The 24,602-nt window shown below is 43.0% G+C and overlaps 2 protein-coding genes across 5 annotated transcripts in view; one reads left to right on the top strand and one right to left on the bottom strand.

The window, feature by feature from the left end:
* Nucleotides 1–3,163: 3,163 nt before the first annotated feature.
* Nucleotides 3,164–24,602, top strand: part of GSDME (gasdermin E) — a 78,758-nt gene continuing 57,319 nt past the window's right edge. Inside the window, exons 1-4 of one of the 4 annotated variants that reach the window (XM_064290085.1) lie at nt 3,164–3,268; nt 8,465–8,584; nt 16,337–16,566; nt 21,461–21,653. In XM_064290085.1, coding sequence (XP_064146155.1) covers nt 16,356–16,566; nt 21,461–21,653 — 404 coding nt within the window. In that variant the 5' untranslated portion in view covers nt 3,164–3,268; nt 8,465–8,584; nt 16,337–16,355. Of the gene's footprint in view, nt 3,269–4,630; nt 7,214–8,464; nt 8,585–16,336; nt 16,567–21,460; nt 21,654–24,602 lie in introns of those variants that run through there. The other 3 variants (XM_064290086.1, XM_064290084.1, XM_064290083.1) reach the window with 3 other exon arrangements.
* LOC111749713 (cytochrome c oxidase subunit 7C, mitochondrial-like) lies at nt 22,015–22,505 on the bottom strand. Its single transcript, XM_064290087.1, has one exon. The coding sequence runs from the start codon at nt 22,403–22,405 to the stop codon at nt 22,124–22,126; it is 282 nt and encodes a 93-aa protein (XP_064146157.1). The 5' UTR covers nt 22,406–22,505; the 3' UTR covers nt 22,015–22,123.

The following is a 24,602-nucleotide window of genomic DNA, read 5'->3' as shown; positions in this document are numbered from 1 at the left end:
GAGAGTCTGTATAGAACAGTGCTTAAAAGCACAGATGGTGCCAAACTATCTGGATTCAGGTCTTGACACTCTCTCCCCAGTTGAGTGAGCTACCCAGTTTGGCCTCAATGTCCTCATCTCTAATTTGGACTCTCAAGAGAGAGTCGTGAGGATTAAACGAGTCAATCAGTGCATGTAATGTACTCAGAACCCTGCCCTGTGGCAGTAGATAAAGAGTGTTGTATAAATGTTAGCTGTTGTTACTATTATTAAGGAGTCCTGGTGGCGGTAGTTAAAGCTTTTGATTGCTAACTGAAAGGTCAGCGGTTCGAAACCACCAGCGGCTCTGTAAAGATTTACAGCCTTGGAAATCCTATGGGGTTGCTATGAGTTGTGATTGACTTGATGGCAGTGGGTTTGATTTTGGTTTTTTGGTTACCATCTTCCTCAGGCATTGAATTAAAAGGCACTGAACATGACAAAAAGAGTGAAAGAATTTGAAGTCACTAACTCATGCAATCTCAAAAGAAGTGGTAACCTTAACCTATCTAGGTAGAATACTGGGGTTTGGGGGTGGGGTGGGGGTGGGGCCCAGACTTCATGAACATGCTGGCTGTGAGTTCTTAAGGTTAATGCCCTAGACCAGGAAGCAGTAATCTCTGATAACAAGTCAGAGTTATTACTTTACAATTTTATGAGGATGTAGAACCAATAGGAAGGCATAGAACCAACAGGAGCCCTGCTAACCAATAAGTCAGCAGTTTGAACCCACCAGCCGCCTCTTCTCGGGAGAAAGATGTAGCAGTCTGCTTCTGTAAAGATTTCAGCCTTGGAAACCCTATGGGGCAGTTCTACTTTGTCCTGTAGGGTCACTACGAGTTGGAATTGACTCATGGGTTTATAGAACCAATAGCATAGGTCAAAGGTCTCTTGACAAGGCTTGGGCTGACTCTTGGTTTCTTTCAATGCTTAATCACTTCGGCAAGGCAGGAGACCCAAGGGGACCACCACTCTTGACCATTTTTATTCATTCACTTATTCAATAACTATTAACTGTGTACCTACTTTGTGCCAGGCACTGCACAGGTGAGTAAAGGTCCACAATCCGGTTGGAGAAACAAAGAGATCCATTCGTTAATTCAACAACTATTTGACGAATATCTACCATGTGTCAGGTACTCTGCTAGATGTTGGGTGTAGTGCACAAAACAGACAAAAGTCTCTCTCCTCCTAGAGCTGAATTCTAGGGAAGAGAAAGATAGTAAATAATATAAGTATTATATATACGATCAGATGATGATAAGTGCAAAGGAGTAAAATAAAGCCAGGAGAGTTCCTGTGGGTGGGTAGGTGGGATGCACTTTTAATTTGCATAATTAGGGAAGACCGTACTGAGGTAAGTACAGTGCTATCTAGAGATAGGCACAAAGTACATGGCAGCCCAAGGGAAAGCCCACCTGGCATCCCTATCCCACTCTGCCTTTTTCCCTGATCCCTTGAAGGCAACAACAAAATTCAAGTTCTCTGAGGGTGGAAATTTTGTCTCTTATTCATTGCTCCTGGCCTAGTAGATGCATTACACAGAGATGACCTGTAAATATTGACTGAAAGGATGTGATATTCAAGTCGATCAATCAACAAGCAATATCTGAGCACCAACTATGCTCAAATTCACTCACTCAGTATTGAGCACCTAGTATGTGAGAAGTGCTGTCGTGCCCTCAAGAAGCTTAAACTAGCTGCTCTGGAGTCATCTTTAACTCATGGCGACCCCACGTGTGTTAGAATGGAACTGTGCTCCATAGGGTTTTCAGTGGCTGATTTTTTGAAAATAGATTGCCAGGCCTTTCTCTTCTGAGGTGTCTCTGGGTGGGCTGAAACTTCCAGCCTATTGGTTAGCAGCCAAGTATGGTTAATTTTGCACCACTGGAGCATAGTCTACATGAATTAATTAGCATCAGGACAAAAGTGTGGTGACAGTCACACCGCAAATGCAGATGCTCACAGAGGAAGGCATTAGGGGCTCCTGTAGGTTTGAGAAGGGAGCCCTGGTGGTGCAATGATTAAGCGCTCATCTGCTAACCCAAAGTTTGGCTGTTAGAACCCACCAGCCACTCTGTGGGAGAAAAATGTGGTAGTCTGCTTCTGTGAAGATTATAGCCTTGGAAACTCTGTGGGGCAGCTCTACTCTGTCCTGTAGGGTCTGTATGAGTCAGGATCCATACGATGGCAAGGGGGTTGGTTTTTTTGGTTTGGCAGCCTAGCGAAAAACCTCTGGTGGCACAACAGTTAAGCACTAGGCTGCTAACAGAAACGGTGGTTGGAATCCACCCAACGGCTCCAGAGTGAGAAAGGCCCAGCCATCTGCTTCCATAAAATAAAGATCGCTGTTGCTGTGTGCCGTTCTGTCGATTCCGACTCACAGACACGCTCTCAGACAGGGAACTGCTCCATAGGGTTTTCTTCCTTGGATGTTGCAAGAGCTGGTGGTACCTTTTCCCCCCCGGATTCGTTCATTCTTTTGTCTTCCGGTTTCTCTTCTGAGTGCTAACCAAAAGGTTTACGGTTGGAAGCCGCCCAGTGGCTCTTCGGGGAAAGACCTGGCCATATGCTCCAGTAAAGGCTACAGCCAAGAAAACTCATGGGGCAGTTCTACTCTGTCACATGGGGTCGCTATGAGTTGGAACAGACTAGACGGCGGCACCCTACAACAACATAGACTAGAGCGGCCTCGGACTTTCCTAGTGACATCGTGAAGCCATAGTGCCCAATGTGAACCCATTGTTGGTGGCAGGTCAGAGCCCCTCGGTGAGGGAGGAACTGTGCCGGTGGGTGGGAGGAGAAGCCTTTATGAAAGGCCGAGCTCACTTTCAGGTGAGGCCCTAACATTTCCAGTGCCTGGGGACTTTGGTTAAAGCATAAGCGACCCAGCTCCGGTGGAGTCACACGAAGAAACGGAACCAACCAGTTAGATATGGGCCTTTTTGGCCTCAAGCAGCCTTGCTGGGCCTCACCCAGGCTGAAGCCCGCACCCCTTGGCTCGCTCTCGCTGGTCTCTCCCGACCGCGCCCCCCTCCTCCCGGCCTCGCAGCGCCACAGCGGCCAGTGCCTCAGCTCCGCCTCTCCCGGCCGCGCAGCCCCGCGACTGTAGGAGGCGGGAACAGAGCGAAGGTCTCCAGCCGCCCCTCCCGCCTGCTTCCCGAGCCCCCGCCCGGCGGGAGCTCCTCCGACTCCGGCCAGCGCCGGGCAGAGAGCGCGCGGCTGCAGGGCCGTCAGGCCGGGTGCGCGGGTAAGTGCACGGCCAGGCGGACTGCGGGCCCGGCGGGGGCTCCTGCTCTGTTCTCTGGGCGTCCAGGCCGAGCGAAGCCAAGTGTGTGCGTCTCGTTTCTCTCTGGGACACTCCTTTCTTCTCTCCCTCCTAAGGAGGTCTGGCTGCCCAGCAGCTGGAACAGCTGGCCCCATCGGGCTCCCATCCCTTTTCACATTACCAACCTCAGCCCCCATCCCATAATCCTGTCCCTTCCCCGGTACCCCACTCACCATCTCTACTCCTCCCCATTCCCCACTGCCACTTCTTCCTTGGATGTTGCAAGGGCCTCCCCTGTACGCCTTCATTCTTTGTCTTCCGGTTTCTCCTCTGGGAGCTGCTAAGGCTTTGGCAGGGGGTGTGTGTGTGTGACTTTTAACAGCGTGTGTGTGCGTGTGTGTGTATGACTTTTAATGGCTTGTGTGTTTATGACTTTTAACACCTGCCGGCACGCATGACTTCCTTTGGCCCAACCTGTGGACTACGACCCTTCCTTTTCTCATCTGCATCAAAGAGAGGGGAAGACTAGAGGGCTGTGCTTAGAAGGGCATTTGTTTTAGACTTCAAAAAAGAATCGCTTTTTGAGCCGCAACTCTGTTCACAACAGTGGATGAGAGCCTCCACCAGACTGAGTCCAGCACAACTAGATGGTGCCCGGCTACCACCACTGACTGCTCTGACAGGGATCACAATAAAGGGTCCCAGACAGAGCTGGAAAAAAATGTAGAACAAAGTTCTAACTCAGAAAGAAAGACCAGACTTATTAGCCTGACAGAGACGGGAGAAACCCTGAGAGTATGGCTCCCAGGCACCCCTTCAGCTCAGTAGTGAAGTCACTCCTGAGGTTCACCCTTCAGCCAAAGATTGGACAGGCTCATAAAATAAAATGAGACTAAAGGGGTACACCAGCCCAGAGTCAAGGACTAGAGGGCAGGAGGAAACAGGAAAGCTGGTAATAAGGAACCCAGGGTTGAGAAGGGAGAGTATTGACATGTTGTGGGGTTGTTAACCAATGTCATAAAACAATATGTGTACTGTTTAATGAGAAACTAGTTTGTTCTGTAAACCTTCACCTATAGTTTAAAAAAAAAAAAAAAGTGAAGAGAGGGATGGATGTCTTGGCATTGCTACCTTCACAGAGAAACAGAAACAAACAGATGACCCAGGCAGAGTGGAATGTAAAAAAGTGCTGTGGAGTTGGAGAAGCTGAATAAATGTGGAGTACATAAGTCGTTTTCAAAATCCACCCACCAACAAGCTGTTCTTATGAAAAATGTCCCAGAGGAGTTGAGCCCAGACAATTAGGCATATTTGAGAACTAACCCAAATTCCTAGCCTGCTGTCCCTTATTTCGTCTGTTTTAAGAGGAAGCTTTACATTTTCCAAGTGCTTTTTTCTTTGTTTTTTCTGGACCTCCAGGGCACCTGGAGGGTTCTTTTCTATTTGTGATAGTTAAGATTGTGTGTCAACTTGGCTGGATGCACCTGGAGGGTTCTTTTCTATTTGTGATAGTTAAGATTGTGTGTCAACTTGGCTGGACCATGATTCTCAGTATTTATATGTGATTACCTTCCATCTCCCAGTCTGCACCTATGGCCTCACGGGAAGTTCCTTATGATCAGTCGACTGAAGAAGAGAAAACCCGTACCTGGTCCTGCAGGATATGCAGGCACCACTCAAATGTGGACAGCAGCAGCACTACAGCCCCTTTCTGGGACCTCCCTGAAGGACAGTGGTGAAGGGGAATCCTCTCAATGGGCAGAACTTCCAGCAGTGCACCTGATTGTTCACTTTGCTTGGAAGGAGAAATGGCCTGATGTGTGATTGTATACTGATTCATAGGCTGTGGCCGATGGTTTGGCTGGATGGTCAGGGACATGGAAGGAACATGACTGGAAAATTGGAGACAAGGATTTATGGGGAAGAAGTATGTGGATACACCTCTCCCAATGGGCCAAAGAAGTGAAGATATTTGTGTCTCCTGTGAATGCTCACCAAAGGGTAACCTCTGCAGAGGATGATTTTAACAATCAAGTGAATAAGATGACACATTCTGTGGAAACCAGTCATCCTCTTTCCCCAGCTACTCCTATCTTTGCTCAATGGGCTTATGAACAAAGTGGCCATGATGGCAGGGATGGAGGTTATTCATGGGCTCAGCAACATGGACTTCCACTCACCAAGGCTTGGCCACAGCCACTGCTGAGTGCCCAATCTGCCAGCAGCAGAGACCAACACTGAGTCCCCAATATGGCACCATCCCTAAAGGTGATCAGCCAGCAACCTGGTGGCAAGTTGGTTACATTGGACCACTTCCGTCATGGAAAGGGCAGCGTTTTGTTCTTACTGGAATAGATACTTACTCTAGATATGAATTTGCCTTCCCTGCACGCAATGCTTCTTCCAAAACTACCATCCATGGACTTACAGAGTGCCTTATCCACTGTCATGGTATTCCACACAGCATTGCCTCAAATCAAGGGACTCACCTCACAGGAAATGAAGTGTGGCAGTGAGCCCATGCTCATGGAATTCACAGGTCTTACCATGTTCCTCATCATCCTGAAGCAGCTGGCTTGATAGAACGATGGAATGGCTTTCTAAAGACACAGTTACAGTGCCAGCTAGGTGGCAATACCTTGCAGGGTTGGGGCAGTGTTCTCCAGGAGGCTGTATTTGCTTTAAACCAGTGTCCAATATATGGTACTGTTTCTCCCACAGCCAGGATTCGTGGGTCCAGGAATCAAGGTGTGGAAATGGGAGTGGCACCACTCACCGTTACCCTTAGCAACCCACTCGCAAGATTTTTGCTTCCTGTCCCCACGATCTTATGCTCTGCAGATCTAGAGGTCTTAGTTCCAAAGGGAGGAATGCTCCCACCTGGAAGCACATCACTGATTCCATTGAACTGGAAGCTAAGAATGCCACCTGGCCACTTTCGGCTCCTTATGTCTCTGGATCAACAGGCAAGGAAGGGAGTTATCATACCAGCTGGTGTGATTGATCCTGATTACCAAGAGGAAGTTGGATTGATATTACATAATGGAGGTAAAGAAGAGTATGTCTGGAATGCAGGAGATCTCTTAGGCATCTCTTAGTACTACCATGCCCTGTGTTTAAAGTCAATGGAAAACTACAGCAACCCAATTCTGACAGGACTATTAATGACCCAGGAATGAAGGTTTTGGTCACCCCACCAGGCAAAAAACCATGACCAGCTGAGGTGCTTGCTGAGGGGAAAGGGAATATGGAATGGGTGGTGGAAGAAGGTAGTTCTAAATACCAGTTACAGCCACGTGACCAGTTGCAGAAATGAATACTGTAATTGTTATGAGTATTTCTGCTTTGTATGTGTGCGTCAAATATTTTTGTTTTCTTCTAAGGTGTAAACAGGGCTAGTGTGTTTTCAGTTGTATGCATGTTAGTTTTATCATGTTAGGTGCAATTATAACTTTATAATTGTCTTTATTCAGGGATTATGTATGGTTTAAGGAGATGTGTACATGTACCAAGTTGACAAGGGGTAGACTGTGATGGTTAAGATTATGTGTCAGCTTGGCTGGGCCATAATTCTCAGTGTTTATATTTGATCACTCCCATGATTGAATCTGCTGTGAGTAGCCAATCAGTTGAAAGGGATTTTCCTTGGGGGTGTGGCCTGCATCCCAATATAAGCAGACATTCTGGCTTTTTTGCTGACTCTGGATCCTGTGCTGCCTCTCGTTCGTCTGACTTCAGGCTCTTGGGACTTGAGCTGTATCTTAGCTTATCTGCAGATCTGGAATTCATTGATCTTCACAGCCTGAGAGCAGGAGACTTGCACCCTGACCTGCCAATCTTGGATTCACCAGCCCCCAAGGCTGCATGAATTGAGAGAAACCTCTATCCTGATACAAGGCCTTGGGACATTTCAGCCTCTACAGTCGTGTGAGCTGTTTCCTTGATACGAATCTCTCTCTATATACATTTGTTTACTTTACTGGTTTTACTTCTCTAGAGAAGCCTGCCTAAGATACCATTCTTAGCCAGTTTTTCTCTTTTCATATCAACTCCACCTCCCAAAAGTTTTTCCACCTCACCGGCTCCTTTTTTAAGCTAATCCTGGTTTGTAACCATCATATTTTTTATTTCACATATGATAGAGTACTTTTTTTTTGTCTTCTCATTAGAAATGAGCTCAGGTACTGGGCTGTAAGTACAGAAAGATGTAAAAGGATGACACCTATGTTTAATTTAACTGGCTCAATTTTACTTTGTTATTTAGAAAACTAAAAATAATTCAAAATGTGCTGAACTTGTTAAGGTGAGACAAGTACAGCAAAGTCTCATTTCTCCAGAAAGTGAGGAAATAATATGTTCCACAGCAATGCTTTTTGTTTCCTACAAAAATGTTTACCTTTCAAGCATACATCTTACCTTTACAGTGTGAATCATGTGTAGCCCAAAACCAAACCAAGAAAACAAAAATAAAAACTGCTGAACAGAAAGCTAAGCAGGGTGGTCAAGAGCACAGGCTTTGACATCAGGTGAACCTCGGCTGAAGTCTTGGCTCACCACTAATTCTCTGCATGACTGTCAATGACCTCCAGCCAAAGACCATGGGGAACACACTTTCAGTTGAATAGGCTGGGTTCATTGCAGTAAGAGAGACCTCACACCATGCGGAACATAGGGTGTCTCAGTAAGAAGGTGTTAGAAAGGACCTACTATAGGATTTAGGCTTATGGTAGGTGATTTTGTGGAGGATTTAAGCAAGCAGGCTATTCCTCTGGATTGGATGCTGTTAGGAAGTGGGGAAATTCTATGATTGGGAGTCTTAATAAATCTTATCTATTGGGAGGACAGATTACAGTGAGGCTAAAGCTGTGATTGGCGCAGTGGTTAAGTGTTCGTTTACTAACCAAAAGGCTGGCGGTTCAAATCTACCAGCCACTTCTCGGAAACCCTATGGGGCAGTTCTACTCTGTCCTATAGGCTTGCTGTGAGTCAGAATTGACTCAAAGGCAACTGGCTTGGTTGGTTTTAAAGCTGTAATTGATAAAGAAGCAGCAGTTACTCATTAGCCAGGAGAGGGGCTGTTTGGTCATTTTTGTTGTTTGGACAATGTGCTTGTTTTGTCTGTGTTTAGACATAATTATGTATAATCATAATTACAGTAAAATTGTTCATGTTCAACAGGAGAACACCGGGGCCTAGTTGTGAGTGACAGGCCATGTCCTAGCAACACCAGGGCCCAGCTGAGAGTACCAGGCCAGATCCCAGATACCAAGACTGTTTTTCTCTTTCTCATGATCTTGGGTAAGTTAACATCTTTGAAATTCAGTTTCCGCGTCTGTAAAATGTGGACAATGCCTACTATTTCAATGTTGAGATTTCTTCCCTAGAACCTTTCAAACAGGCCCAATGACCAACCAAAGCTGCCCTGCAGAAGAAACCTGAATGGGGTGTTCGGAAGAACTGGATCTCTTCCACTTACAGACTTGATAATCCCATGACTCTGAATTGGTCTTAAGGACAGGTTCAAGTGATGTTAGCATCTTCTCATGCAGTCATGACCTTGGTGACTGTTTTTAGGATTCTTTGTTCCAACAAGCTGACAGTCCCAGTACCTTGTTAATTCTTTGTCATCATCTTGCTTTCTTGGTCTGTTTCCTCCGGTTTCTTGTCAAGGAGTCTGACCCAAGTTAGACTGTCCTTACCATATTTACCGTGGCTCTCTGAGTTCTAACCTGCTTTGAGCTGAGAAGCCAGATTAAACAGGTGTGTAAGGACGCTTTGTTAATATAATTTTTAAGGCCCTGTGTCAGTGCCCCAGGATCTGTGTTTTACCTGTGATATGCAGTGAGTTTTTGGCCATGAGCAATTTGAGCTATATCTCCCCTCTAGGCCACTTTCATATACTTTCATGTTGGTACATTCCACAAGTTTGAATTTGAAGCCTTCTTCTGGCTAACTGAGATGGAATTTGCTTGTCTGTGTCAGCCAACTTGGGTTCTAGGCCCTTGGTTTTAGTTGGACCTGGACATGTTATTTCGTTTCTCTTAGCTAGACCAGTTACTTTATTTTATTTTATTTTTGCCAAAAATAAATGTTTTATTTATTTTCATTTTAATGTATTGTTTTATTTTTATTATACTTTAGATGAAGGTTTACATAGCAAATTGGCTTGTAATTAAACAGTTGATACACATGTTGTTTTCTGACATTGGTTACCAGATCCACTACGTGTCAACACTCTCCCCTTCTTGACCTTAGGTTTTTCATTACCAGCTTTCCTGTCCCCTTCTGCCTTCTTGTTCTTGCCCCTGGGTTGGTGTGCCCATTTAGTCTTGTTTCATTTTATGGACCTGTCTAATCTTTGGCCGAAGGGTGAACCTCGGGAATGACTTCATTACTGAGCTAAAAGGGTGTACAAGGGGCATACTCTTGGGGCTTCTCCAGTCCCTGTCAGATGAGTAAATCTGGCCTTTCGTTTTTTTTTTTTTTTTTTTTTTCGAGTTAGAATTTTGTTCTATATTTCTCTCCAGCTCTGTCCAGGACCTTCTACTGTGCTCCCTATCAGAGCAGTTGGTGGTGGTAGCCAGGCACCATCTGTTGTGCTGGACTCAGTCTGGTGGAGGCTCTGGTACTCGTGGTCCATTAGTCCTTTGGACTAATCTTTCCCTTGTGTCTTTGGTTTTCTTTATTCTCCCTTGGTCTAGACAGGGTGAGACCAGTGGAGTATCTTAGATGGTCACTCACAAGCTTTTAAGACCCCAGATGCTACTCACCAAAGTAGAATGTAGAACACTGTCTCTATAAACTATGTTATGCCAATTGAGATAACGGTTCCCAAGACCATAGTCCCCACAGCCCTCAGCCCAGTAATTTGGTCCCTCAGGGAGTCTGGGTATGTCTATGAAGCTTCCATGACCTTGCCTTCCTCAAGTTGTGATGGCATCCTGAGTATTGTGTACTGTCTTACTCTTCACTGAGTTACCACTTTCTATTGTCTAGTTAGTGTTTTTCCCTCCCCTTACCTCCCTGGTAACCATCAAAGATTGTTTCTTTTTGTGTGTAAAATCTTTTAATGAGTTCTTATAGTAGTGGTCTCATACAATATTTGTCCTTTTGTGATTGACTTACTCAACATAATGCCCTCCAGATTCATCCCTGTTATCAGATGCTTTGCAGATTCATCATTGTTGTTTATTGTTGCATAGCACTCCATTGTTTGTGTATACCATAGTTTGTTCATCCATTCATATGTTGATAGACACCTAGGTTGTTTCCATCTTTTTGCTATTGTGAATCATGCTGCGATGAACATGGGTGTCCATATGTCTATTCTTGTGACAGCTCTTATTTCTCTAGGATATATTCCTAGGAATGGGATTGCTGGATCAAATTGTATTTCTATTTCTAACTTTTCAAGGAAGCACTATGTCATTTTCCAAAATGGTTGTACCATTTTGCATTCCCATCAGCAGTGCATAAGAATTCCAATTTCCCCGTAGCCTCTCCAACATTTGTTATTTTCTGTTTTTTTTGATTCATGCCAGTAATTGGACCAGTTACTTTAGATGTTTGAGACTGACAGTAGCAGCTTATTGTCTCCCAGTGCCACGTTATCAAATCTTTTGTACTGAATTTCTAGCCTATATCTTGGCTGATATCTATTATATCAAAAGTTTCCAGAAATAAAGGGGGTGGGGGGAGCAAATAGAATACGAGCGAAAGACACAAACATTTAAAGAAAAACTACAACAAGCTTTTAAGCGAGATAAGAGATGCTGTATTTCATTTATATTAAAATTACATAGCCTAAAACTATACTGAAATACTGTTTCTCACCTACTAGACTGGCAAAATCAAAAGCTTGATTACACACTCTGTTGCTGGGACTGACATTTTCATGTATCTCTGGTGAGACTGCACAATGGCATAGCCACTATGAAGGGACATCTGACATCGCCTACTGAACTTATAGATGCATTTACCTGTTCATCTAGCAATCCCTCTTCTAAGTATCTACCCTTTAGATACACTTGCCCAGATATGAAGAACAAACACATATAGAAATAGTTAGTGTGCCATTTTTTCTAATAACAAAATTTTAGAAATAACCTAGAACTCAGGGACAGGCTGGTGCAAACGGTTGAATTCTTGGCTGTAACCAAAAGTTTGGTGGTTTGAATCCACCCAGAGGCACCTAGGAACAAAGGCCTGGCAATCTACTTATGAAAAGTCACAGCATTGAAAACCTTATGCTCAGTTCTACTCTGCAACATATGGGGTCACCATGAGTCAGAATCAGTGCAGTGGCAATTGGTTTTGTTTTGTTTTCTTAGGGGACAGGTTAAATAAACTATGGAGTATGGAGTACTATGTAACTGTAAAGAAGAAGGTACTTCTTCAGAACATATTGTTACATAACCAAAAGCAAGGTGCAGAACCACATGTAGGTTATTTTTTACTTGTGTCTGTGTAAGGAAACACGAAGCTAATGTAAGTGGTTATCTGAAGCGGGGGGAGTTAAAAGGTAGGTAGGACATGGGCAGCAATGTGCTTTTTCAATGTATATCTTTTTACATAGTTTAGATTTTTGGGCCATGCAAATTTATTATGTATATTAATAATGTATATTAATAATAACAAAGCTCTAATTTATTTCACAAGGAGAATATTCTTAGAGTTCCATGATTGACTGAATATTCTGATTCTGATAAAAATCTACAGAAGCAATAGCCATCTCCAGTAACACTCCATGAAGCATCTCATCTTGTTAAGAAGGCAAATGGAGCTGTGTTTGATGTTAGATGAGAAAAAAATAAAAATTAATTTAGGATTTCCCTTTTTTCACTCTCTAATCAATTGCTCATGGGAGGATTGGTATCATCACTAAGACTTCACTGCCCACAACAGATGGGTTTTATTTGATTTAGTTTTGTTTTTCAATGGCATGCCTGATTTGGCTTCTAGAGTCACCTGTTTGATCTGAAGGCAAGTGAGCAAACTCCCTTTCAGCTTGTCCCAGAAAAGAATAGAAACCATAAAAATAGACACTCTGACACCAGTGGTAAACTGAGACAGACGCTGCTGTGCTCTTCTCGTGGGACAATGGGATGAATTCCCACAGATCACTGGGGAAACTCTGTTTCTGTTGCTGTTGTTAAAGGTTCTTTCCTTGCTTTTGGCAATATAAATCCCAGAACTTATCCTAGATACGGAGTCCTTGGGTTGCACAAATGGCTGAGTGCTCTGCTGCTGACTGAAAGGCTGGTGGTTCAAGTCCACACAGAGGCACCTTGGGAGAAAGGCCTGGGGATCTACTTCTGAAAAATCAGTCATTGAAAACCTGTGAAGCACACTTCTACTCTGACACATGTGGGGTTGCCATGAGTTGAAATCAACTTGATGGCAACTGGTACTGGTATCCTAGATACAATCTCAGCAGTTATTGCCTAGTGACCTTATCAATCTGCTTCTTCTCTCTCTTGGTAACTGGGATCTTCCTCCCATCACTCAACCCACACTTGAGAGACCTGGAGGACATCCTAGAGAGGTTCCTTTCGTTCATCACCACCTGCAAATCCAACCAGAGTTCTGAAAAAAACCACCAAATCTTTTCTATACTTATGCCACTGACATGGTTCAGGATCTCATCATTTCTTGTCTATCTCTAATCTTGTTCCCTTCCAGTCCACTTCCTATTTTGCTTCCAGGTGATCTTTTAAATGGCCATTCTGATCACATTGCTCCATACTTAAATACTCTAGTGGCTTCTGCTGCCTGTCTCCTCAGCAGAGGAGGCATGGACCTTGAGGACCTGGACCGGAGGCCTCCTCAGCCTTGTCCTTTGCCTTTTGCCATTCTAGAATTCCATTGCAGGCATCAATCCCAGAGCTTTTTAAGCAATTCCAGGTCTGTCAAGGAAATGGTGGTTGGCCATCTCAACACAATACAGTGTCTTCTGGACCATCATGAGTTGGCTGGTAACAAATCTTGCCTTGTACTATTTCGCCTACTCTTCCACCACCTGCAAACTCTGTGCTTTTGTAATTTTTGCTCCTCTGCCAGAGTGCCCTCACAGCCCTCGTTTGCCTGTCTTACTTTTACTTAGCCTACAAAATACAGCTTGAATGCCAGCTGCTTCTAGAGGACTTCTGTGACCCCATACCTCTCTCTAGTTGGATTCATTGTTGCTGGTGTTGTTGTCAGGTGCCGTCGAGTCAGTTCTGACTTGTAGTAAACCTATGTACAACAGTACGAAACACTGCCAGGTTCTGTGCCATCCTCACAATCATTATTCTTGACAAGCCCATTGTTGCAGCCACTGTGTCAACCGATCTTATTAAGTGTCTTCCTCTTTTTTGCTCTCTACCAAGCATGATGCCCTTCTCCAGGGACTGGTCCCTCCTGATGACATGTCCAAAGTATTTGAGACAAAGCCTCACCATCCTTGCTTCCAAGGAGCATTCTGGTTGTACTTCTTCCAAGATAGATTTGTTCATTCTTTTGGCAGTCCATGTTATATTCAATATTCTTTGCCAACACCCTAATTCAGAGCCATCAATTCTTCTTCAGTCTTCCTTATTCATTGCCCAGCTTTCAGTGCTTACAAGGCGATTGAAAACACCATGGCTTGGGTCAGGCATGCCTCAGTCCTTAAAGGAATATCTTTCTTTTTAAGAATTTAAAGAGGTCTTTTGCAGCAGATTCGCTCAATGCAATGTGTCCTTTGATTTCTTGACAGCGTTTCCATGGATGTTGATGGTGGATCCAAGTAAAATGAAATCATTGACAACTTCAATCTTCCCTCCATTTATCATGGTGTTGCTTATTGGTCCAGACTGGATTTAGATGTCATTTTCCTGGTGCTTCCCCCAAAGCAGTCTATGATAGTATCTAACAAAGATCTTGCCTGTTTACTTCCCTGCCGTGTCACTCTCTGAAGAGAGAGACTTTTTTTTTTTAAAATCTCTGTATCCGACATGCTTAAACACAGTAGCTGGGGTATAGTCAGTATTCAAAGATAATTAATAAATGACTCAGTGAATGGTTCAATAAAGGATTTGGTGAATGAATAAATGAGTGTTCCATTTCATGCAAGCTCGTTATGGTAAGTATAAAAAAAATATAGTGAGGGATTAATTAGAGATAGGAGAATAAGCATATTTAGTTGTTCTTTGCAGTTCACTCTTTATCAAATGAGATTAGGTAGCTACTACTTCAAAATAATCTAAGAAAATGTACTTAGAGAAGAACTAGTGATTGGAGGGAGGCCTGGTTGTGTAGTGGTTAAGAGCTTTGGCTGCTAACCAAAAGGTCAGGAGTTTGGCTCCACCAGCCACTCCATGGAAGCTTGTGGGGCAGTTCTGCTTTGTCTTATAGGGTGGTAATGAGTTGGAACTGACTCCACTGCAATGGGTTTGGTTTGGGAAGCCCTGTGGCACAGTGGTTAAGAGCTACAGTGAGCTACGGCTGGTAACCAAAAGGTCTGCAGTTCAAATCCACTATCCGTCCTTGGAAACTCTATGGGGCAGTACTACTCTGTCCTACAGGGTTGCTATGAGTAGGAATCGACTAGACGGCAACAGGTATGGTAATAGTGATAAGAAGGGCAAATGTTCCCTGATGCACTAGAGGAGATTCCTGTTGAAGAAAGTGGATTGAGCTAGTTAAGGTCTAAGATTACTTTCAGCTCTTAATTCTCTTTTTAGGGTCCATGTGACTGTCCCAGGCACCAGGGTAAAAATGCAAATAAAACATAGCTCTTGTCCTTAAACTCATATGGGGTTTTTAGACATTTTAATTTTTGACCCTGGATAGCTTTAAAAACGTTATTTCAATTTGTACTTTTTGAGTAATATGATTTTACATGTATGTATACACACACACATACATCTGTGTATGTGAGAGTGTGTGCATGTATAGGCTAAGTGCAATCTATATGTGTGTTAAATCTTTGTTTATAACCTTTGCCCATGTTTCTATTGCAGTGCTTTAAAAAAATTCATTTGTAAAAATGTTTTATACATTAAGGATTCTACCTCTATCATAAATATTGCAAGTATTTCTCAGTTTGCCTTTTGTATTTTACAATGATTTACTATTAAAATTTTCATGTTATATCCATATAGCTGAGACAATTGATTGCTTTCAATTTGGTTTCCACTTTTTGTGTTATATTTCTAAATGTCCATCTTATCTGACAATGATATAAATATTTGTCTGTATTTTTTTTCTAGTTTTAATGGTTTCATTTTTCCTCTAATCCATTGAGAATTTGTTCTTGTGTGTGGTGTGAAATGGGGATCTGACTTTATTTCTTCCCGACGCTTACCCAGTTGCTCTAACGCCATTTACTGAGTAGTCTATACTTCCACTGAATACAGCATACTCTTTTATATCTTCCAATGTATTTTCTTTTTTCTTCCATCTGAAGCATGATTGTACTTCCTTCTTTCCTGGTTAAAAAGTAAAAATTAGTGCTTTTCATTTCTGAATAGGAGAAATCACACAGTATAGAGAAAAAGTATGTTTCATTCTTCAAAGAAGTAGTCATAACTAAGATACATATTGAGGTAGTCCTGTGACTGGTTCTGATAGGTTGTGAATAGACATGACGTGTGTCACTTTTGGGCCAGAACATTTAATTGATAGTATGAGACCTTCCAGAACTCTCCTTCCTGTTGGATGATGACCAATAATGCCCAAGATGGAGGCTGTCCCATTAGTCTGGATCCCTGAATCACTATGATGAGCAAAGCTCTCCTCTCCCCCTGTTTTGGATATATAGTATAAACCACAAAAAAACCTTCATAGTTAATAAACCCCTAAGATTTGGGTGATTTTTTTTCTGAAGCATAACCTAGCCTATGCTGACTGGTGCACATATTCTCTTTCAATATCTCAATATGATTTCTTTGTCATCAGCTAAACTCAAACTAGAGGCTTTTCCAGAGATAAGGCGAACCAGTTGACGCCAGGGAGAAATGAGGTAATTTTAAAACAAAAGCCTCAAAATAGTAACTTCTTATTGACTTTGGGAGAACCTTATTTTTTCAGGTAATTTGGAGCCATCAAAATGTTTGCCAAGGCAACAAGGAATTTTCTTAGAGAAGTTGATGCTGGTGGTAACTTGATTGCAGTATCGAACTTGAATGACTCTGATAAGATACAGCTTCTAAGTCTGGTGACCAAAAAGAAGAGATTCTGGTGGTGGCAGAGACCCAAGTACCAATTTTTATCTGTTACCGTTGGAGATGTACTTACAGAAGATCCATTTCTGAGTCCAGGTATGTTTCTTCAGGTATATTCTACAATTAGCCCCAGAATAGAAGATGGTTCTTCTAGACACGTGTTGTCTTGAATCCAGAGTTGCTACCTTATAACGAATTCTCCTGTTTCTTGGACTGCTGTCTTAAAATATGTGCTTTCTTGAAAATGAAGAAAATGGTGCAGGCCTGGCTGACACGAAAACTTAAGCTTTCTTTTTCTTTTTAAATGTTTCAGTTTTTGGTGTAAAAGTAAGACATGCTCGTTTTAGATGTAGGCATTCCACCGAGATGGGATGGATCCCCGACCCCAGATTTGGTTCAGATGTTCAGGCTAGTGATGCCAAATATGTACCAAGAAGGTATGAAATGGTTTATTACTCATGTAATGAGGCTTTCTGGGGAGAGCAGGGCAGGCCCACAAGCTCATCCAAAAATGGCTAGAGAGAGTGGGAAAAAGAGAGGGGCTTGGGGTTTTTATTGTGGTTAGGGGGTAGGATTAGGGGGAAGGTTCCAGTGTTTAGACTAGGGCTTGCGTGGTTTGAATGTCCTTCCAGCACCAAAGGAGCAAGTACCTGAGCTTTCTTACCAGCTTACCCAGATGTGGAGCAGAAAGGGAAAGGGGAACGGTAGAATTTGAAAGCTGTCAGCAGTTGTCTTTGCTTCTTAGTGCTGCTATAACAGAAATACCACAAGTGTGTGGCTTTAGTGCACAGACATTTATGTTTTCACAGTTTAGGAGGCTAAATGTCCAAATTTAGGGTGCTGGCTCTAAGGGAGGGCTCCCTGTGTCCGTTCTGGGGGAAAATCCTTGTCTCAGCTTCTATAGTGTTCTTCTTAAGAGTTCCTTGGGGATCTCCAAGTGGCATCTATCTTTCCCCTGTTTGTGCTTGCTTGCTTCTGTGCCTAATCTTCTCCTTTTGTATCTCAAAAGTGGTTGTGTTTAAGACACACCCTACACTGATATGGCTCATTAATGTAACAGAAAAAAACCCTATTCCCAAAATCTTACATCCACAGGTATAGGTTAGGATTTGTAACACATATTTTTGGGGGAACACAGTGCAATCCATAACAGCAATCAAACATCAAAACTGGAGTTAAACTGTTAATTTCAGTAAAGCATTTATAAAGTATAGAGAGAAATGAAGAAGAAAATAAAAAATCAACAAAATTCCACCTTCAATTGTTAACTAACTCTTAGATTGCAGTCTTTTTTCCTATGCATCTAATATTTTAAAACAAAGTTGGAAACACACTATGTATAATTTTATATATTCATTTATTTTTATTTAACCTTGTGTAAGGTTTCCTGTATAGGTTTAAATATTTTCTAATACTGTTTTAACAAACGAGGTATTCTATTGTGTGTACACATCGTCATTTGTTTAACCGTTCCAATTTAGGGCTTAATAACGAAGCTGCAATGAACATTTTGTTTGAATTATTTTTCTGCGTAAGCAGCTGCCTTCGTATAGATTCCTGGAGATAGAATTACTGGGCCAGAAGTGAGGAACTTTTTGAAGACTTTTGTACTCATTGCCGTGTTACTTCTTGGAACATGGTGATATATGAAAGTATAATCAATTCTTAATTATTGGACTAAATGATGTCTGAGTCCTCTTTCAGGTCTTCAGGTCTCTAATTCTGACAGCATCTGTATTAAAGGGGAAGAGCGATCCAGGTGATAATTTGAGTTTACAGATAATCCCCCAAACTCTGTTGCAGACAGGCATTCCTGCCAGTGCTCTCTTCAGCCAGGCTCATTATCAGAGCTGCCAAACAATGGGAAAATGAATTGATATTAATTTTATTGTCCTTTATTTCTGGTAGAACTGCCGTTGAGTGGCAAGATGACTAAACGTTAGCAGGGTCAAGACAAAAATCACTCACCAAATAGACCATGGACCCCCTAAGTGCTGAAACTGCTCCGTGCTACCAAAGTGCCTCTTTCAAGGTATCCTAAAAGATCAATGAGGCTAGTCACAGTCACTACGGATGGAGAAGCCCTAGGTGTTCTAATCATGAGAGGCCAACGCTCTCCCCTGATCCTGTTTCCTATTGGCATTAGGGCTGTGATGAGAGGACAGCATGATGTCACTTCCTTGCCTGCTGAGCAGATGCTTCAGCTTCATTATTTTCTGGCACACACAATACCTCAGTGTGTTTGTGTTGCCCAGAGATGTGGAGTTTGAGGGTGTTGTTTGATCGTTGGCAATCCCAGATATAGCATGGCAGTGCCCTCAGTTACTCTCTTCCACCACCAGCAGATGAGACTTGACACGAAAGTGTGCACAGATGACATCCTTTTAGGCTGGCTTTTCAAAGTGCACAGCCAAACTCTTGATTGTCCCCACCTGCTGTGAGGTCAGCCTTGGGGACAGTTTCCACAGGTGGTAAGAAGCCTGGATGCAACCATGGCTGTATTCCTGAAAGTAGAATCTCTGTCTGGCTAGTACTTTGTTGAACCTGGGACTGTCCTGCTTGTCAGACAATAATGTTGTCCTGGCCTAAACCCAGTGGCTAGATTGAGCACTTGCTATGTGCTGGGCTCTGTAGTACATGTTTTGCATATATCAACTTGCAAGAGACTCCACCAGGGAGGAGTTATTAATTACCCTCAAGTTACATATGAGAAACCTGTGTTTCAGGGAGACAAATGCTACCCAAGGTCTCAGCTAGTAATACTGTAGTCGTTGTTAGCTGCTATCAAGTCAGTTCCCACTCATGGTGACCTTATGCATAACAGAACAAAATGTTGTCCAATCCTGTGCCATCTTCATGATCTTTGATGTTTGAGTTCACTGTGTCTATTGTGCCAGTCTATCACATTGAGGGTTTCCCTCATTTTCGTTGACCCTCTTCTTTACCAAACAAACAATTCAAGCCCCAATCTATACACTAGAACCTTCACCCTAGTCACATTCCCTAACCACAATAAAAACTCTAAGTTCATCTCTTTTCCCCATTCTCTCTAGCCATTTTTGGACCAGTTTGAGGGACTGCCCTGCTCTCTGTATTTTCCTTTTCTAGCGTTTGGCCTTTGCTGGTGATGTGTCCAAAGTAAGTGAGCCCAAGTTGCACTGTTCATGTTTCTGAGGATCATTCTGGTTGTATTTAGTAATATTATTGTTGTTGTTGTTATTACTTGCCTTTGAGTTGACTCCAACTTATGATGACCTATGCATAACAGAATGAAACATTGTCCAGTCCTGTACCATCCTAACAATCTTTGGTATGTTTGAGCTCATTGTTGTAGCCACCAAGCCAATCCATCTCATGGGAGGGTATGATCTTGTACTCTTGACAATTACTCTAGCTTGCCTCCAAAAGCATTTCTGAAAGTGTTTATAGTCAGTGAATATTACTAGGAATAGATTTTGAATTGAGGCATTTTTAAAGCTTTTTTTTTTTGGTAGTGGTGGGGAGATGGCTCCTTGCTTTGTAAACTCTAAAGGTAATGAATGGCGATTAAGTCTCATTAATCCTGGTTGAGGAGTGAGTTTTCCTGACTGGAGAGAAAGAAATAAAGGTGTGGAGGGGAGGAAGGGAGAGGAGGCACTGAGTAGATGGAAAGAAGCCTTTCAGATTCAAATCAGGTGCATTTGAATCCCATATGAAGTGCAACCGGGAGCCAAGGAGAGCCTTTGATCAAAGAAATGAGAGAGCCTCAGTATGGAGTTCCTAGCTGACTCCTTACTGAAGGACGATGACTAATTAAGAGTACTTTTATGATGGTATGTGGTTAGATTAAACATGAGAAAAGTAGAAACCTGGAGTCATGTGAAAAGGCTGCAGTTCAGGTATGAGATTATCAGAAATTTATCTTTGGGGTCCAGATAAAAAGGGCAAATCTTGAAGACAATCTGATAGCAATCACTTGAATATGGCCAGAGGAGGGGCATGAGAGTTCCTAGGTGGGGGGCGGGGAAGCAGAGTATTCCTTAGTACCTGGGAAGCCAGGAAAGAAGGGTGGAGAGAGTTTGGGAGCTTATGTACTACAGGATGGTGTTGGAGGGAAGAAGGGAGGGCAAGTCCACAGACGTTATCAGGAAGGCAAAGATAGAGAATTGCATGATAAAGAATTAAATGACCAGGCAGAGGTCACATATGGAAAGAATGAATACAAGAAGGAACTTGTGTGCAAGGAGATGGTAATGAAGGCCAGGGGAATGTTTCACAAGACTAGTGGGTGGGGAGAGAAGATGCCCCAGGGCCAGGCTGGGGCAGCCCTGCCAGATGCTGAGTAAGGTGGTCCGTGGGGCAGGGGCTGCTATTTTCTCTCTGCTTAACCATCTTTCTCATATATAGTAAAATCTGTGAAAAAAGATTTTACTCATATATAGTAAAATCTCTGACAGGTTTCTGTGTAAGGCAGAAACCTGTCAGAGAAGGAAAATTCAAATATTTTCCACTAAAACAAGCAGTAGAAAAGTGGTAAGACTGCACCTTGTCAAAGGCAGAGAACATGTGCGACCTGGAAAAAGAAGGCAGTCCTGTTGCGTTCCGGCTCTCACAGGTTTCACTGTAGTTCCTTTTCAATGGTCACCTTGTTTCTTGACCTGAATAATGGTTACATGGGTGTTCACTTTAAAATTTTTCATTAAACTGTACACATATGTTTCGTGTACCTTCCTAATATAAAAAAATTCTAATATATATTGGAATAAAACAAAACAAAAGTGTACCCAGTGAGCCCCAGGCCACCAATTTGTCCCGTGCTCTCAGTCAGCTCACGGAAGTGGTGGCCCCATTTTCTTTTGACACATGCACACAGCATGACTGCCACCTTTCCATTTTGAACACAAGCCCCATGTTCCCCAAGCGTCTCTACGGGATTGGGAAACTAGGTGACCCAAGGCTCAGAGGTGTCCAGCTTGTCATCCAATTCCTCTACACGTCTCGTTCATTCCAGTGGTTGTGGAGTCGGACTTCGTGAAATACGAGAGCAAGTTTGAAAATCATGTGAGTGGGACCATCAAGACGGTGCTTGGGAAGGTCAAACTGAATATTGGAGGCAGAGGCCTCGTGGAGAGTCAGTCTTCATTTGGAACCCTGAGGAAGCAGGAGGTGGACTTGCAGCAGCTCATCCGAGACTCTGTTGAGAGGTAATGAGAATTCTGTTTGGCATTTTGGATTCTGACACATCTCACATTTAAAGGTTGTTGAGTTGGACCTTTGTTAAAAGGGAGACAGGTGGGAAATTTGCCAATCAACAAATATTTACTGAATGTCCTCTGTGCTGAAACTTTATGGGGAGCATGCCTTTAATCTGAAATTTCTTGCCTGTTCGTAGCCTAAGAGGGGCTACTTGGGAAGCACTTTAAAAGGACATTACTTCAGACAAAGATGTACTTTTATCAATCGTAACCACCGCTTGTCAGTTCCAACTCATGCTGACCCCATGTATGTCAGAGCAGAGCTGTACTCTGTAGGTTTTTCCCCCCGTGTAATAAGTTTATCTGCCAACATATCCACTATGGTATATGAGTTCAACAGAGTTTGATCCATTTTTCAAAGATTGCACTTTTTAATATGCTTGTCTTCTTACCCGTTTCACGGATGAACTTAAACATCCTTATTTTTTAAGTGGTTGGTGTCTTAGTATAAAGAAACATGCAGCAAACCCAGATTCAAAGTATAAAATCATGATAATTAGTAAACAACACTTGTTTTCCACTGAAAATAGCAAATCCTTCCCTGGGCCCTTCTTATAATGGCTCCTGGGAACCACAGAGGTGGAAAACTCATGGATGCGCGGCCCCAGCACGGCGCTGCTGGAGGCTCTGCAAAAGGTGCAGAGACCGGGGACGGAAGAAATGGCAGTACCAACTCTTGCTTTTGTGACGTTGTTCTCCATAGAGTTTTCAGTGACTGATTTTTTGGAAATAGATCACCAGGCCTTTTTTCTGAGGCACCTCGGGAAAGACTCAAAACTCCAGCTTTTCAGTTAATGGCTGAGCACATTAACCATTTACACCACCTGGGGACTCTGTATGACTTATAAAAAATGTCCATAGTGAAAATGCTCTGTCCTGCATTTTTTAATATTAATCCCAGAAGTAGGAAAATTACAATGCCCTCCAGCTCTTTATAACTTTCTGATTAGGAAAAGAAGAAAACAAGTGAAGGGCTTCAGTGGAAAACCACACATTTATTTATGTGTTTGGGTTTCAGCAAGTACATTTTACCCTAGTCTGTTCTATGTTGTTGTTACCTGCTGTAAGTTGGCCCCAACTCCTGACGACCCCATGTGTTACCGAGTAGAACTGCTCCGTAGGGTTTTCTTGACAGTAATCTTTACAGAAGCAGTTCACCAAGGCTTTCTTCCATATAACTCATCAATATTTTTATCTTATGCTTATTCAATATTCAATAACTAGTTTTACTGAGTGCCTACTGTGTGCCATGTTCTTTGCACTGGGATGCTGCAGTAAACAAAATTTCTGCCTTACATTCTCATGGAGCAACACAGAAAGTATACAACTATGCAAAATATATAGTATGTTGACGGGGACCAGGTGTGTGGAGAAAAATATGGCAGGGAACAGGGAGAGGTCAGGCTAAAGGAGTGGGGACTATGTTTTTTAAAAGCGTGGTCAGAGAAGCATTAAGGAGAAGTTGTATTAGAGCAAAGACACGACGGAGGGGAGGGGAGGAACGTGGGGATATCCTGAGCAAGAACGTTGTGGGCACAGGCCACTATGGCTAGCGCAAAGTAAGCCTGGGGAAGAGCGGGAGGAGGTAAGGTCAGAGGGGACAGTGAGTAGGCAGCCAGGTCACAAAGGACCTTAGAGGTCACTGGAAGAACTTTAACTCTTACTCGGAGTGAGATGGGGGGCCAGAGGGAGATTTTGAGCAGGAAAGTGGCATATCTAACTTGCTTTTTAGAAGGATCATCCTGGCTGCTGGGTTGAGAAAAGATTGAATGGGCGGAAGCAGGGAGTCTAATTTGGAGGTTATTGCAACAATCCTGACAAGAGTTTGTGCGGTAACATATGTGTGTTTTCATATGTCATTTAACCACCCCTCTTTTTTTAAAACAGAAAATTCAAATCCAAATAAATTCAGAGAATTCCCTTGTATTTAGTATGGGTGGCTTATCGCCTCTTTCCCAACAGTCTTAGGATTATGTGAAATTATGTTTAAAAATTAATGGGGAAAAGAGGAAAAGAAATTAATGAGTAAAAAATAACATAAAACTCATGTATCAAGCATTGGGTAGACAGATTGAGAACACCACTGGGCCACTGTGGTCTTAAACCCTTTCACCTCTCCAGTAACCTCTGACACTTCGTGGAGTTGTAAGACCATGGACATAGTTTGATTGCCTCTTTAGCCTCCTGGCACTTTCCAGAACTCCAGACTACACTGAGTTCTGACTTCAGCAGGAGTTTCCTTTCTCTGTCAGAGAACTTGAAGCTTTCTCTGGTGGCACCAGGTTTCTTTGGCACCTTTCTCTGGTAGCCTCAGTCTTTCCTTCTCTGCTGCAATACTTGGGACATACTAGAAAAGTCGGTGTTGTTTATCTAAAGTGAAATTTTCACAGCATCTTTTATTTTTGTTTGCAGCCCTTTCTACTGGGTGAGGGAGACAGGAGGGCTGAGAGAGTCCAGGGGCCTCCTCTGTCTTCTCAGTCTTCAGATGGCCGTCTCTAGCCCAGGCCTATCTTGCAGTCTTCTTATTGCTATTTCAAGAACCACAGTTTGGCAATGCTCTGTAACCACGTTTCCTGATAAAGGATTTTCAAATACTCTTCATGATTCGGGTATAGAAGATACTGCCAAGAGGAAGCATATGGGGAGAGATCAGTGTGTAGTGACTTGAGAAAACATTCCGAAGAGAGAGAGGCTAGAGCCGATAGACACAAGTGGGGAAATGGGGGCTGGGGGGAGGCGCATCCGCTGAGCACATACTCTGTGCCAGTCACTTTATGTATATCATCTCATTTATCCTATACGCCCAACTGCTTTTACACTTGAGGGAACTAAGGCTCAGGAAGGAGAAATAACTTGTTCACAGCCACATAGCTCAATCTGGGTGCTGGAACTGGGCTT

This window comes from Loxodonta africana, chromosome 8, assembly GCF_030014295.1.
Source record: "Loxodonta africana isolate mLoxAfr1 chromosome 8, mLoxAfr1.hap2, whole genome shotgun sequence".
Lineage (NCBI taxonomy): Eukaryota > Metazoa > Chordata > Mammalia > Proboscidea > Elephantidae > Loxodonta > Loxodonta africana.
This window is presented reverse-complemented; position numbering and strand designations above follow the sequence as displayed.